Source organism: Gavialis gangeticus, unplaced genomic scaffold (assembly GCF_001723915.1).
Source record: "Gavialis gangeticus isolate Ggan-Ray unplaced genomic scaffold, GavGan_comp1, whole genome shotgun sequence".
Classification (NCBI taxonomy): Eukaryota; Metazoa; Chordata; order Crocodylia; family Gavialidae; genus Gavialis; species Gavialis gangeticus.
The window spans coordinates 12,275,342-12,291,795 of NW_017729016.1; the positions used below are offsets into that span (position 1 = coordinate 12,275,342).

The following is a 16,454-nucleotide window of genomic DNA, read 5'->3' on the forward strand; positions in this document are numbered from 1 at the left end:
ACTTCTCAAAGAATTACATGTAGTTTAATAGATGTAGTCACCTTTAAAAAAAAAAAAAAAAAAAACCCCCCCCCCCCCAACTTTCAGCTGCACAGGTTGAGGGGTGCTGTTACTGCTGCTTTTACTTTTTCTCAGCAGCAGAACAGGATTTTGAAAAGAAGTGAAAACTGACAAGTAGAGGTGCACTAGTATATTGGTGCCATTAGAAGGAAAATTAACATTATTGGCTATTGGCTTTTTTTTTGGCCAGTGTAGCTGATAGTGTCACCGATAAATATAATATGCCTTCTAGCTGGGGCCCCTGGATGATGTGTGCATGCGTGCAGCTGCACTTGTGCACGCGGCCAGGAATGCAGGCGGGCAGTATGGAGAGCAGTGTCCTTCAGGTAAGTCTGTGGAGGGGAAGAGGCATTGGGGTGGGGCAGATCGAGGCCCCCACAGTGAGGGAAGGAGTGGGGCTGGGGGTACAGCCCAACCAGGATGGTGAATCGGACCCAGGGTGGGGAGCGGAATGGTGCCGTGGGGCATGGCTCTTCCAGGGCGTATAGGGAGCTAGAGGGGGGCAGAGGCTCTGCGCTCCCATGGGGGAGGCATGGGGAGGGCATGTGCCCCTTCAGATTTGTGCATGGGGTAGATGCAGGTGCTTGCTGTGGGCTTGAGGCTGGGGTGGTGCCAGCCTCTTCCCAGTGGAGGGGCTGGGAGTGGGATGGGATCAGCTGTGTGGGGTAGGTGGGTGGTGGTGACAGTGCTAGGAGGGGTGGCTACCAGGGGTGTGCGCTAATTGAATTTTGGGGTGGCTATAGGCTCCCCAAACCTCCCCTGCGTGGGGTTCTCTGCTCTGTTGCCTTTTTCTCAGAGACCTGCACCAATTGCGTGCTCCCTGCCTGCCCCACAGTAGCGGGGTTGCAAGTTGTGCCCCCTTCTGCTGGGCAGGGAACGTGTGGCTGGCATGGGGCTCCTGGGGCAAAGGCAGCAGAGCAGATTAGCCCCAGGCCCACAGCGATGTGCACTTGGCTCCACTCTGTTTAATAGTGTCCTGGCGCTTAAATGGTGTCAGCAGTGCTTGAACTGAAGCTCAGTTGATGAGCTTTAATTCAAGTGCGCCTGCCACCTTTAAGTGCCAGGACACTGATCCCCTGGACAAACTGGCTGTGGCTGTGTCCCACTACCCACCCCAGCCCCATGTCTCATTCGCTGCCCTGGCTGGGCAGCGCCCCCAGCCTCAGCCCCTGCCCCATTCCCTCCCTCACTGTGGGGGGGGTCTTGATCTGCCCCTATCCCTCCACAGACTGACCTGCAGGGTGCTGCTCTCCACGCTGCCCGACTGCATTCCTGTAAATTGATTATCGGATTGGTATTGGCTGATATGGTTGCTTAATAATCAGCTGTTGGTATCAGTCAAGAAAATCTTTTTTGGTGCACCCTTACTGACAAGACTAGTTAATTCAGTATTCTTCTGCAGCTGGGAAATCTTAGTTGTAGATGCATTGGTGATGTCTCCAGTATTAGGAGACTAGCACTAGCTGTTAAATTTCCAGTTATGAAAAGTTTTTTCAACCTTAAAAAATGAAAACATCTTTAGAAATATAGATTTTGCACTTGATTATTCTCTCCTGAGGTGTCCTTCCCCATTCTTAGTGAGCATACCTTTTAAAACTGAAGAGACCACCGTTCTGTACTGCAGACACCAAGTCCTCCGTCAAATTTTTCTAAAAAAAAAAAAAAGTCAGGGCTTGTGGAAGTCATGAATCTGCTATGATAGGCTGTGCACCTAGATTTTTAAATATATTTTACTGTACTTTGTAATATAAGTGTATGTGCTGGAAGCAGGAAAAGGCAAATCCAACTAGTTGTTACCTTTTCATCTGCACTGTATTTGAATATGTTTTTTAAAAAAAAGGTTTACATGTCATTCATAACATTTATTATTATTATGAACAGGTTTTTCAGATTTAAGATCAGTGTCTAATCTAGTCTATTTAGAAGTCTAAACTGAAGTAGTGCCCCCCTGGACTTCCTTTCTTTGTTTTATTTTGTTACAAGGTTTGCTTTGTTTAACTTAATACTTCCATTGTATATGTTTACCAGTATGTGTGCGCTTTGCATTGCTGTAAAATACTGTAATTATTGATGGTGTTGTTAGGATTAAAAATAAATTATTGTAGGATCTTGCGTTATTTTTTTCAATTGCAATAGATAATTTTAGCCATTTGACTGGCTTGATGTGTGTTGTGTTTTTGTTTTTGTTGTGTGTATAACAGTGGGATCAAAGTCTCAAGTTGCACGACAGAGTCTAAACTATATCCAAGAAATTGGAAATGGCTGGTTTGGAAAGGTGAAAAGATCTTCTTTAATATTGTAGTTCTGCAATTTGGATTTTATTTCTGATTTAAGTAAAGACCTGCATGTTCTGTAAAATCATGCTGTTTTAAAGTAGTAATACAACAAGGACATTTTCAACTGAGATTAAATTTATATTGCTGTGGCTTGCACTTTGTTAGGTCTGATTACTATTTTAATGTAATTACAGTGCTGTTTAACAGAACTTATCACTTAAATGGTCACTAACTTCAGTTTAGTAGAGCTCATAAATTGTTCAATTTTAGCTGCTTCTGAAAAAAAAATTAAGCATCGGAACTCAAATTTTGTATCTTATAGAGTTTATGTACTTTTAAATAATGGAAGACTAATGTTGCTAGTCAGAATACTCAGTTTCGTAGCAGTGGAAGCATAATTATGAAAGCGTTGATTTCTTTGCCAAAAAATAAAAATCCATAAAACATATTTTGTCATATGCTTACATTCCTGTTTTTCTTTGTTGCAATTGAGAGACTTTATTTTTATCTGTGATTCAGTCTTTGTTATAGAACATTTTTCTTTTTTTCCAGGTCCTGCTTGGGGAGATCTACACAGGAACTAGTGTAGCAAGAGTAATAGTGAAGGAATTAAAGGCAAGTGCGGGTTCCAAGGAGCAAGAACAGTTTTTAAGAAATGGAGAGGCTTACTGGTAAGTATTGTCCCATAACTGAGTAATTTGCCATTATAGTGTATGTTATTAAGACTATATTTAACTGTGGAAAACTGTACTGTTTCTCTTTTATAATATTTACCTCTTTATCAGGATGATGATTTAAATTAATTCATGGAACTTTGAGAAATAAAAATAATACGTATTTTAAATCTAGTACTAAGTGATCAAAAATTAAATCAGTCCTCCCAAGTCTCCCTCCTTCCATGGCATTTGGTTGTTTTTCATTTTTTTTGTTTGTTTTTTTTAACTGTAGGGTGCCTCAAAAATGTTTTTGCACTTCTGGCAGGAATACAGAGATAATTGACAGCGCTGACTTTTATGTCCTGAGAAAGCAGGAGGCATATCTTACAACATATATACTGCTGTAAATGTTCAGAATGTCCACTGTTGACATCCAAACTCTCAAAGCAGTATACAAGAGTGATATGTGTTCGAATATTAGATGCTGTTGTTGAGTACACTTGGCTTGCATTATCAAATTTTCCTCCAGTTAGGAGGGCTAGGAACTTACCTTTCTAAATTGAATGCTAAGATTTTCATGTAATTACTTGCTTCCAGGAGCTGGGACTTAGAGAAACACAATGCCATGAGTTGTGATAAAATTATTTGTAGGCAATATTTCATATATAGTGTTTTAATATGCAGACCTTTTCAGGATATTGTAAATTGGCTCCATGCCCTCTCCCAGTACCACTCCAAATTCCCTTCCCTTGTGCAATCTGCTGCTCTGTTTTTTGTTTCCTGCTGTATTCGTCTTGCTTGATCTGATGCTCTGCTTTTTGCTTCCTGCATTGTCTGCTCTTATGATGCATGTCCCCATCCCAGTCAGCCACTTGCCACACAGAGGTTGCATGTGCCACTTGTGGCATGTTACAGGTTGTCCCCCTCTGTTCTTATCTATTGATATATGTAGCAGTTGTCCTGACTTAAATAATACTTGGTGTTTTTTTATTATAGTGTTCTTCACCATCCGAATGTTGTCCAGTGCATTGGGCAATGTGTAGAAGCTGTCCCTTATCTGTTGGTGTTTGAGTTCTGTGACTTGGTAAGTAGGCTTAATAGTGAAAATAGTAAAATTAAGAGCTTATATTCAGAAAAGAATATTTTTTGCTAGTGTACTTACTAAAAATTGTATTTTTGACTTGGTTGGCGAGACAATATGTCTGTTTTGGAAATATGTCTTAAATATTCATGTAGGTATTTTTAGAGAGGAAACTTTTGCTGAAAACAGTACAGCAACCCAGAAAAATGATTTTTCATAGATTTCATAGACATTAGGGCTGGAAGGGACCTTGGAAGATCATCAAGTCCAGCCCCCTGCCGGAAGGGCAGGGAGTCAGCTGGGGTCACAGGATCGCAGCAAGATAAGCATCCAATTTACTCTTGAAGGTGTTCAATGTAGGTGCTTGAACCACCTCTGATGCAGGTTTTAGACCTTGGGGGCTCATACAGTGAAGAAATTCTTCCTTATGTCCAGCCTGAAACGGTCTTGCTGGAGTTTATAACTGTTTGACCTTGTCATCCCTTGGGGTGCTCTGGTGAACAAATGTTCACAAACTATTTTTATTTACTTATTTTTTATTATAACTTTTGTAATTTTAACATTTACCCCCTTTGGGACTTTCTGAAGAGGAAAATAATTTATCATTTTGTACAATAGTTATTAGTATATGACAAAGTTCTGTGTATGGAATGTGGTAAGGGCTTGCGGGGAATACATTGTTGTGGAATAAAGAATGTGCCATAATGCATGTGCTGGAAAGGGCCACGTTAAAGTTGTTCAGGCAACTTTTATTTTGTATTTCCTGACTTTTGCAGGTCTTCAGAACTCTTAAGCTTTATTTACAGAGTTTTATTAGAAATATTATGGTTGAAAGCACAAATAAACAGAACCCTATTCTAGAAATCCCATTATGGAATTAAAGTAACTGTTAGCAGTAAGAGGCTGTTATCTTCTATGTGGATGTGCCACTAGAAGCAGGTGGAGATGTTTGGCTTTTTCATCAGGTGGTTCACAGCTTTTTGCTAGACTGCAAAGAAATGTTGCGACCAGGAACACTGGGATTAATTCTAGGGTCTGTATGGACATGTTCTCTAATAGTTAGATCCTTCTGTTCACCTTCCCCTAGCTTCTGTGTAGTCTACTTTGCTTCTTCCCCTATTCTACTGTTGTCTTCTACAGGCCTTTGTTCCTGCTTCTATCCCGTCTTCAACCCTATAAATCTCCCTTTCTCTAATTCCCTCTTTTTTCCTCCATACTGTCTAGACAGCAGTAGAAATATTGAGACCACAGGAATCATTTTGTGCATTTGGTGCCACAACAGCCCATAGGGACTGGAAACAGCAATTATACGAAAAATCCAGCTCAGCCCTTATAAGCTCTGGTAGTGTATACTCAGTCTCTGGTAAGGTGGTGTATGTACCATCTGTTTCTTTCATAGGAACTGCAAGGAGATTTTCTGTGCTTCATGGTCCAGCTTCAAAGAATTTAGCTGCCAGAATCAATTGTTGAACACCTGTGAAATGAGATGTTTCACAGGGTAATAATTTGGTTCACTAGATAGTTGTTTTTTTTTTTTAAGATTACAAAAAATAACTTGTACTAGGGTACTGCCCTTTAACAACTTTGCATCTGTGCTCCTATGGGCCAGCACAGGGTGTTTGCTGTGCCAGATCAGCCTTGTGTGCTGGCTCCAGTGTGACCCAACCAGCCCAGCCCTGGAGCCAGTGTGCTCAGCCTATCTGGCATGGATGTCACATTCAGTATGTGCCCCGACCCTACCCCCTGTGCTGCGTGGAGCATGTGTGGTGCTGGGGTGAAGCACATGCCTCATGCAGCACATGGGATCTGTCTTGAGACCCATAGACCAGATCATATGGCTCCATGGACCAGAAGTTTGACACCCCTGCTGTAGTGGATCTAGAAAACCAAATAGTAGTAAATGCTTTTAAACACAGGGGAAAAAACATTTTTCTTAAAACCTGATTTTGGAAATGACTGAATTGCTTAAGCTAAAACTTTCCAGAGAATTTCATCCTGAAGCAGATGTCTCAGGATGGAAAAATTTAGCTCTCAATTAAAATCTGGCAAAAACAAAACAGAAAACAGGGTGTTTATATTTGAAAGTGTCAGGTGATCTTAACTGTAGGTGGTGCTCTATTTTATATAACACAATATTTGGAAAAAATACATAGCTGAACAAATTTAAAGACTAGCTGTACAACTAGCTTTTAAAGGACTGCCTTGAAAGGTTACTTAAAGCAGAGTTTGTTTCCAGAATTTCTGAATACTGAAGTGAGCTCATAGTTGTATGTAACTGATGCAAAAAAAATCTTCCAGAAAGAAACCTCTTAGATTATTTATTTTATTCACTCATTTATTCATTTATTTTATTTAATTTTTTTAACCAGTCGTCATTACAGACTTATTTCCCTGAAAGTTTTCCTTTGTGGTGCAGGTCACATGTGTGCTTATAGTCAAACTGAAGTAATTTAGATTAGAATACAAGTGTGAACTTTTTAGTTCTCTAATAGAAAACATCAGTTAAGCTGTAGATGCAAGTGACTAGTGTGAATCACTGCTTCTCACTGCTTAAGTTTTAATGTAGTCAATTAAATGAGAGAGGTTCTGTCAGTCACCTTTTCACTTTATAGGAAAATGATTTGAGCTTTTTCATAGTGAGATTCTTTAAGTCCTAATCAAAATCAATTATCTTGTTGGGCCAGGATTTTGAGAAGTTTGTTCCTAATATTAAGAATCTACTTAGGTAGCTTAGTTTTTCAAAGTGTTGAAATCCAATAGTTTCCATTCACATAGCCCTGCCTCTCAAGCTTTAAAACTTTGGAAAAAGTAGTATTTTACATTTCTTATGTTAATAGATACAAATCTAATCACTTAACCAGGACTTCAAGTAGCTAAATAATGTAATGCTACTTTAAAATTACTCGGTCTCCAAATGTAAAGATTGCCCTACTTGCCTTCATGCAGAATTATATTTTCATATTCATTTGATTTGACATATATAACAGTTAATGCCAGAAGTTGTCATGATCCTGCAGAGTAATCCAGAAAAGGATTTTACTTAGGAGAGCAAAATACATTTTACTTTAATTGGGGTCTTTAAGTTTGACAGCAAAAGAAGTAGCTTTCATAATTTTGAATGCAATTAGATAATCTTATTGGCATGGGAAATAAGTGTTTTTGCTGTAAACTTTATATTTTTTCCAGACAAATGTTGAAATTCAGAAAATGTAACAATATTTGTCTTTCTCCCTAAATTTGATGTGTAGGGGATGAATCTTCCTATTCAGATACTGCATTTATTAAGTGCACAAGTGTATTTGGTGCTAGATGGACAAAGAGAGCATCATAGATACTTGAAGAGTTTAGTTTTAAGCACAGACATTCTGATATGGAGGAGGAGGTAAAGTTAAAAGCGAAAACATGAGTTAAGCTAATGGTACTGCACATGTTCCTTGCTTGATATTTTTTCTTTTTTTGTATGGGTGGGTGGTTCAGAGAGGAAGATTGTAAAATAGATTAGTAATATTGGCGTAAGGAAGGAAGGAGCGATAGAGATGACAGTGAAAGTGGGTAAAAGGAAAGGCAGCAAGGTTGGGAGTACTGTGGTTGGAGAGGATACAGCCCAAAGAGGACTCAAGTTTGGATAATGTTTTTGATATCTGCTGCTGTTGCTGGCATGATAGGTACAAGTTTGATTTCTGGTAAATAAATGGGGAGATTGGGAAAGGTGGCAGATTCTGAATTTTCTCCTATGCTGGCTGTTGCTGAGAGCATGGAGGAGTTTCAGAGGACCTGGGCCTTTCATACTCTACTGGTCAAGCTTCCACCAATTCTGCAATAGTGCTTGTGAAGTGTGGGATTTTAGACCCAATGCATCTTGGTCCGGTGCAAGGCAATGTAGACAGCTGTTTTGTTTAGAGCAACATAATCATGAAATAAACTTCATCTTGTTGCATTTTCAGAAATACCTGCATAAAACTAAAATCAACAGAACATAAATCCTTGTGTTAATCTCTGACAAATGCAATCTGGGTTAAATAACACATGATTAGGGAATTTGTTAGCAAGGAAGGATTGAAATAGAGCTCTCTGCAGGGGACTATAAGGCTTTTGGATACAATCTGAAATGAGCATCTTGTCTAGAAGTGGGTAGTAACTTACCATTCATAGAACTTTCAGCTGTAAGTTTGTTCTGCAAAGTATGTGAGCCCTAAGTCTCTTTGACTTGCTGGATGTGTCTACGCTAGTTGCTTTACTTGAGATTAGAATAAATTACTGCATGGTGAGCACTATTGTCAACACATGCAGATGCTTACTGGACAATAATTTACTCTAATCTTGAGTAAGTTTGCTACCTTTAAATACAAGTAGATTTACTCAGGAGTAATTACTGAGCAGTACAGCATGTGTAGACAGCTGACTGGGAGCAAATTTGCTTCCAGGAAGCAGGGGGCGGGAAATTACTACTTGCCTCCAGGAGATGCGTGCTGCTGGGGCAGGCTCCATCACTGGAGCCTGGGTGGGGACAATGTCCTCTTACTCCCAGCCCCTGCTCAGCAGTTGTGGAGCAGGGGCTGGGAACTCCCCGAACGGGGAGTGTTCCCCCAGCCTAGAGCTGGCTGGGACCTGCCCCTGACCAGGACGGTTCCTGGCCAGCTATGGGCTGTGCAGGGAAGTCTGCATGTGCATGGGTGGGGACTGTCCCATTTTAGGTAGTCCCTAGGCAACTCTGGACTGTATGTGCAGACCAGGACTGGCTGGGAACTGTCCCGGTCAGAGGTTGGTCCCATCCCCATGCCCTGATTGCATGATCGAGGTGCGTGGCATGGGAGGGGTGGCTCCCAGCCCCCTGCCTCAATCTGCTGGTGGGGCAGTGAGCCCCTGGCTTGGCAAGGATTCCCTAGCTAGCTCACTGCTAGCTGCCCCACTGGTGGATTGGGGCAGGGGGCTGGGACCTGCTCCAACCCTGCAGCTCTTCCCAAGCCCCCTGCCCCCAGTCGGGGAGCCAGGACCAAGAGCTCCTCCTGCTGCTGGGGCAGGGGGAAATTCTTTGCCTGGGCTCCAGCAGCAGAGCCCGCCTCGGCAGCAGGCAGCTTCTGGGGGCAGGGAGCAATGTCCCGGTCAGGAGACAGCTGTCTCCTGGCCTTGTGCTCCTTGCCAGCCCCTGGGTGCTAGCACCCAGGAGAAGCCTAGAGCTCCCTCTGGCTGCTGCAGGGGGGCAGAGCAAGGCCAGCAGGGGTGGGAGCAGACTGCTGCCATGAGCAGCAAATCTGCTCCTGCTTCCCTGCATATGTAGATGCCTGCTCAGGGTGGGTTTACTAGTCTAGGGTAAATTACTTTAGAGTAAACCCACCATCTAGCACTTGCATATGTAGACACACCCAGTGGCTCTTAAAGGAACAGACCAGTTTGTTACAGAAGCTGTAATTGGGTACCTCTGCATTGCAGACTGAAGCCTAATGTGGAAATATCTGAGCTATTTTCACATAAGCTAGCCTGAGTACCAAAAACAATCTAGCTACAGCAGCATAACGTTATGTATAGGCTCACTCTACCCTAAAAGCTGGTAAACTAGCCTATGTGGCACTCCATGTTGCTGAAGCTAGACTGCTTCTGGTTTCTGATCTAGTTTATCTGTGGTACACTTAAGTCAGTGGTCATCAATTTACTTCACTCCTCTTTACAGAGATGAACATTGAGAGAGGGAGATAAAATCCTGTGAACTGCACAGATGTGGCTGGATAGAGAAATTGCGTTCTAGTGTTTGACTTGGTAATATAAAGTGGGTAATGTTTCTTTAAAATGGTTAGTCTAGGTGATGTGCTTAACATGCACTCTCTTAAATTATCCTGTAGTAGTTTACATGATATTTTTAGTGCAGTCTTCTAATCTACAATTACATTAAGGGTGTAACATTTACTATCATAGGAGTATGCCAAGTTATAAATAGTGGTAGCTGGCTTATTAACTTTAATATATTATGTAGTTCTTTGCAGCCAATCTTTTGTCAGCACAGCAAATTCTGTGATAGAACGACATAAATTATGAGTAAAGGAAACTTATTCTAAAGTGGATGTAGTATTTGTATTGCAAGGTTGACATGACTTATCGTTCTGCTTCTGGAGGAATTCTTGCCGGAGCCCTAGTGTTTCATGCATAGATGAAGTCAGCAGTCTACAGTTATTTGAAGTGTTCTGCATTTGCCTACAATACTCTACAGCTTAGACATTTGGGAAGGTGCTGATAAGTGTTTTTTATTGTCTTTTATTTCCCAGTTACTGTCACTTGACACTTTTGTGTCTTCCAGACTAGGAAAAATGTGTGCAGTAAAGAAAAAACAACTTTTTACCAATAGATATTTTGCTAAATCTATTGCAAACCAAAATTTGCCAGACTGCTATATATCCATGGTCTGTCTAACTATATAAGCTAGATGCTAAACATGTCTTAAGACAACTTCAGAAACTTTGGGCTAGCTAGTAGGCTCATTCTTTCTAAAAACTGTCTTTAATATGGGTTTCTCAAACTGTTTCATATGGCAGGCCATACATTAATTGTCTGAGGATCGTATTCCATCCCAGTTACAAACAACATTTCTGTAGAAACTAAAGTAATTTCTTCCATTGAGGAGAAGTAATGGACAAGTTCTTAATGTATTATGTCTAAAGGCTTGATGTGGGGGTGTGGCGGGGAGAGAAAGAGCATCAGGTAAGCAATATATGACTTAATAGCTTTCCACAGACTCGCATAAAATTGTCATGAGGATCTGCCCTTTAAAAAAGAACACCTGTAGTAGCCATGCAGAATTACAGCAGGCAAATATGTGTCATTGTTCAACTACTTTGGACCATTTGTAATTATAAGGTATTATAAGGTAAGATATTGCTAATAGGTAGGGGATTCTAATGAGTCATACTGAAGTTATGTCTGAAACTACAGAGAGCTGCCTTTCGGTGGGGTTCTACACCTAAATTGGCTGGGATTTACACTCTTGGGTACAGTGTCTTTCAGAGTACACTCGGGGGATGAGTTCTTCTGCCTCAGAAGCATCTCTGTGGTATCCCATAAAGTTCTGTCCTCTCCACTAAACCTTTAAGATGAGCCTAAAACCATTGTGGGTGGGTGTGGGGGCCCCCTGACACATGCCCAGTTCCCCACCATGGCACATGCAGATGCAGGTGGTGGGCCCTCAGGGCAGAACCCACCCCCTGTGGCATGTAGCTCTGGCTGAGTCCTGGGAGTTGCACATGGCAGCATGGAGCTGTCCCAGCCTGTTGGTGCGTGCCTTCGGACCAGACTGGGCTGGCTCTGTGCTAGCATGCGGGGCTTGTGGCACTGCAGGTGGGAGCCACACACCATTGGGCCAAGCCAGGCTAGCTCCATGCTTCTGTGTGGGGCTTCCAGCACTCTAGTGCAGTGCCAGGAGCCCCACATGGCGGCCCAGAGCCAGCCTGGCCTAGTGGTGCATGCTCCTAGCTGTAGTGCCAAGAGCCCCACTTGATGGCATGGAACCAGTCTGTCTGGCCTGATGGCATGTGGCTCCTGGTCCATGCGTCATCAGGCTGGGCAGGCTCCATGCTGCCACTTGTGGCTCCCAGCACTCCTTCTGTGAGCCAAGCACTATCGGGCTGACCAGGTTGGCTCCATGCCAGCACATGGGGCTCCCAGCACTGCAGCCTGGAGTGTGTGCCACTGGGCTGGTTCAGGTTGGCTTCATGCCTCCATGTAGGGCTCCCAGCACTGCCCCCACTCACCAGCTGTCCAGTCGCATGCCATTGCACTCCGTGCTTCCACATAGGGCTCCTAGCTGGAATGCCAGAAGCCCTATGGAAGTGGAGGCACGGAGCCCGTCTGGTCCAACGCTACGTGACCTCTGAAAGCCTGTGCCTCCCGCCAGCTTTCAGAGGAGCAGCCGCAGGTTGGTAATATTTTTATTTATTTATTTTTGGAGGAGCCCTGGGGGGCTGGATCTAGCCTGCAGGCCTTATTTTGCCCACCCTACCTGTGGACTCTGAGTGGAGGGAAGGAGTAACCAACTGCTTCTCCCTGATGTGACAGGCAAGAAAGGGCTTTGCCCTCCTGCTCCAGTCCCTCCAGTAACAGGAGGACAGGAACAGTGGTTATTCCCCACACCTTTCCTAGACCAGGATCACTGCAGTCTCAGGATGATGCAAGGAACAGGGGAAAGGGGAAAATGTCATGGCTAGAAATAAATAGCTATACACAGCCACAATGATTATTGTTGGTAGAGTTTCAGAATAGGTGAGGACTGTTTTTTTTGTCATCTCCCCCATCCCCTTTAATGTAGATAAATGCCGAGATCTGTTTCTCAGACTGTCATCAGACTCCACTATTGTTGCAGCAGTATGAAATAGAAGCACTCACTGAAATTGAAATTCTTCATTGTTATAGAACTTACTGTGAACTGACAGGAGAAAAATTGGAATTTTTTAATGCTTGATTAGTTAATAAATGAAGAAGCATGCATATGTTACCCCAGAATGACAAAACCACAAGTTGGGAATGTCTTAAATGTCAAAAAACCCCCAAAACAAAGGAACACCGCAGTCACATAAACAGTGATGGAGGGCATAAAGAGAATTTGATCTTTTTCATAGTCAATTTTACCTTGACAAATTGCTGCAATTAGTTTAGACCAGGGGTCGGCAACCCCTGGCACGGGTGCCGAGCGTGGCATGCGAGGCCATTTTGCTCAGCACGCTGTGGCCAGCCCCAGCTCCGGGTAGCTGCTGCCAGCGACAGAGCCTGGGCTGCTCCCAGCAGGGCTTGCAGCATCCCAGCTAACAGCTGGAAGCAGCCTGGGATCCCGGCTGGCAGCAGCTCCCCAGAGCCGGGGCTGGCTGCAGCCGGGAGGCTCCAAACAGCTGCACCAGTCTCTGGCATCAGCTTCGCACCGGCGCGTGCAGGTGTGCCTCAGAGCGGGCGGTGGGGGCAGGGGCTGAGGCAGCGCAGCCCCTGTCTCTACCCCACTCCCGGCACAGAGGTGATGAGCCCGGCGCAGCTGTTTGTAGCCAGCTTGGGCTAGCAGTAGGGGCAGTAGGACTGCGGGGCAGGGGCTTTGGGTGGGAGGTAAGGGGCACAAGCAGGATATCCTGCCATGTACCCCTTGCCCTCATTTTGTTTTTCTACCATGCCGGCACTCTGGCACCTTCCGAGGTAGGCATTGTGTTTTTTGGCACTCTGGCCAAAAAATGTTGCCTACCCCTGGTTTAATATCTTTTAAAATTCTGTAAAAAGGACCTATACAAAACGATCTTTTTTTTTTTTTTAATATAAAATATCTGTAACTGAGTTCATTACATATGAGGCTTATCACACTAATATATTTTAAATTTGGCTATTGGAACACTTCATGCATTGCAGGCACATTTGAATGAGAACAATTTCACAGAGGATAGTCTGACTGTTACTTTAGTACTTACTGCCATCTACAGTCAGTTAGGTAATTCTGTTCTCAGTGCTTGTTAGACATGTTTCTGTAGCCAATCAGTTGTATCATTTGAAAATGAGTTTTATAACAGGGCCTACTTTTCACTTGGATATTTTTATGAAACTTAATGTTAGCGACCATATGTTTCCTTGGCAAGATAAATATCTCTCCTCTATCTTTTTTGCTTCTATTCTGTTTCTCCTACCCTCATATCCAGATAGATTTGATATTGTCAGGCTAATTAAAAGAAAACTGAATATAAGCAGTAGGAAGAAAGCCTCAGAGTGTTCTTAAATTTGAATTCTGCTGGGTGAAAATATAGCATTTCAAATACCACCAATTGAAAACATGACAGGAGAGATTGTAATAAGACCCTAATATATCACTTAACAGCAGTAGGAGCAACATGATTGTTCTAATTGCTTTACATCAGTATAATCAAATAACAAGATTTAGATTACAGTTGTAAAAGTAGATTTGGACAGCATGTTTTAACTTGCAGACACTGGGCTTTTTTATAACACAATTATTTAAAGCAAGTTTTGCTAAATAAGTATGGCTTTTGTTGATCTGTAAGTTAGTTTGCTATTTCTACCTCGTTTGTTATGCTTTGATAAATAACAAGCAAGTATACACTTCCTTTCAGATACCACTTCTCTGCTCTTTCACAATCTTAGAGGAATACTTGTTAAAAATATTACTCTGCTAAATTACACACGTGCTTGCTCACTCGGTGTTTCTCCACAGAATCCACTGTAAAAATCGTGTGCTTAAGCCCATGGCCAAAGAATCATTTTTGAACAGTATGAGGCAATTAGTGTGCATTCATTCCACCAATGCGTTCATGCCTCGTCTTCTCTGATCATCCAAGACAGCAATTCTCGACCTGTGGGTCACAAGAATATATGAAAGGGTTACAAACAAACTTTAAAAATGGATTTTCTTTTAAAGGAGAAAAATGTGGGAAACCGGGGCTTTTGCCTCGCAGGCTGGCAGAGTTCTGGCCTGTGAGGGGCTGCTTGGGGTCCCCCCCAGCCCCATATCCTGTTGGGCTAGGGCTTGGGGGCAGTGGGTCAGAAGTAAGGAGCACTGGGTTGGGACTGGCCATTGATGTTTACAAATGGGTCCTGGTACAAACCACTGATCTAAGAGATGTCATCTTCCTTCCCTCTTCCTTTTTGATATATTTTTTTTTTTTTTGTAGACAGACTGTTTATCTCCAGTTAGTTTGAAATGGGCATATTCTTTAGCTGCCATGATTTCTGAGACAACTTCACTCTTGTCCTTTTTTCTTTGTTATTGTCTACTTAAGGAGTAGTTTATCTGAATCCTTTTCAAAACTGCCAAACAAATTCTATGGGATGATGCCTGCTAGAACTTGGACTGCTTTCTAACTGCAAGCAAAAACAAAACCCAACTTTTGTCTTTCTGTGAAAACTCTTGCAAGAGAGGACGTTGGTTCCCACGATCAACAGGTCTATAGATGTGGTATAGGGTTTACTGGGGAGAGATTTAATTTTTGGTATTTTCTTTTGGTCTGTGCCCTGCTCTGAATCTTGCTAGTGCAATAAACTAGAAGAAACTTAGTGTTGCGTGGTGTTTCTGGAGAGCTTAATCTCTTCTCTTGATCTTCTGAATCCGTTCGGGGTTCCTTAATCTCAGAACTTTTCCACATCTTAAAGCAAAAGCAGAGGAAGGTACAGAAGATATGAAAGCACCTGATTTTCACAGTGATCCTGAGGTGATGTAGCACACTGTGAATTTCCTTTGCTATTACATAAGCAAAACTTGGTTATTTAGAAAAGTCTTAAGTTACTTATTGTTGTCTTTTGAGAAAAATGTAAAGATCATGCTAATATGGCGCAGGCAGTCCAAATGGATGGTACTGCATCAAGCCATGCTAAAAAGTAGCTGTTTCCTGGCTTTTAAAGGCCTCTTTCGGTCAAGTGATAGAAGCTGCAGATGTAGCAGTGATCTGAAACCTCTAGTACTGCTGTATGGAGTTTGATTTGCATCATCAATTTCCTTAAGGAGTTTTTAGTCTTATGGGTTTGCAGAGGTAAAATCATATAGGAAAGGGGATGCTTACTAACTGGTAACTCATGTTGTCCAAGTGTATCTCTTTGTATAGACCCACACTCTGATCCTTACCTACTGCTTTGGAGACCAGCTATAGGATGGTTAGGAGGAGTAGGGTAGAGCTACCTTCTGGGATGTTAGGCTTAAGGAATTTGTATGCATTCCCATTTGCCTATAACACAAGTTAAAATGGATCAGTGACTCCGTGCTTAGCCTAGTGATTCATATCCTATGGTTTGAAGGTAGTGGAGACCAAAGTTAGTGAAATAATTGTGTCAAGGGAAAACAGACTTTTTGTTGTTGTTTATTTCTATTTTTTTAAACTTGGCCACAATCTTTGCAGCTCTACAATTGTAAACAAAAGCTTACTTGTATTTAATTCTTTTTCCTGCAAGAGTTTGTGATCTATTTCTAAAATAACTGTCAAACAGGTCTCTGGATTAATTAACAGTTGTAGTGTAATTTCATGCTTTTTATTTTTAAAAAATGTATTTTTTTCTGCTTGCAATTGAACTGCAAAATGTTATGTTGCAGTGTAGGTATTACAGTTCAATTGGATGCTAAAATTCTTATTGTGTTAGTATTGTAACCTGCCAAAAAGGAGATTAATATTATACTTTGGAGGTCCTGTTTGAATAGCGGTAAAATATGTCCTTCTGTTGGGGAAGAAACAGAGGGTATTTGATAATTGAAGTTTGGTATTTGGCAGGGAGGTACAGCCCATTCTGCCTGTAGATCAGCAGAATGGTGGGTGCAGTCTGGCATTTTGAGGGTATAACAAAATGAGTGGGCTGTCATTGGAATTAGAGAATTTGCACCAGCAGTAATTGGGGCGTAGTTACATGGGAACACTCTGAAAAGTTAATTTG

The 16,454-nt window shown here is 42.3% G+C and overlaps 1 protein-coding gene across 1 annotated transcript in view; it reads left to right on the plus strand.

Annotated features, from left to right (window-relative positions):
- The window catches only part of LMTK2 (lemur tyrosine kinase 2), a 71,513-nt gene that overhangs the window by 29,217 nt on the left and 25,842 nt on the right, over positions 1–16,454 (plus strand). Inside the window, exons 4-6 of the mRNA XM_019512883.1 lie at positions 2,262–2,335; positions 2,889–3,007; positions 3,989–4,076. Coding sequence (XP_019368428.1) covers positions 2,262–2,335; positions 2,889–3,007; positions 3,989–4,076 — 281 coding nt within the window. The remainder of the gene's footprint in view (positions 1–2,261; positions 2,336–2,888; positions 3,008–3,988; positions 4,077–16,454) is intronic.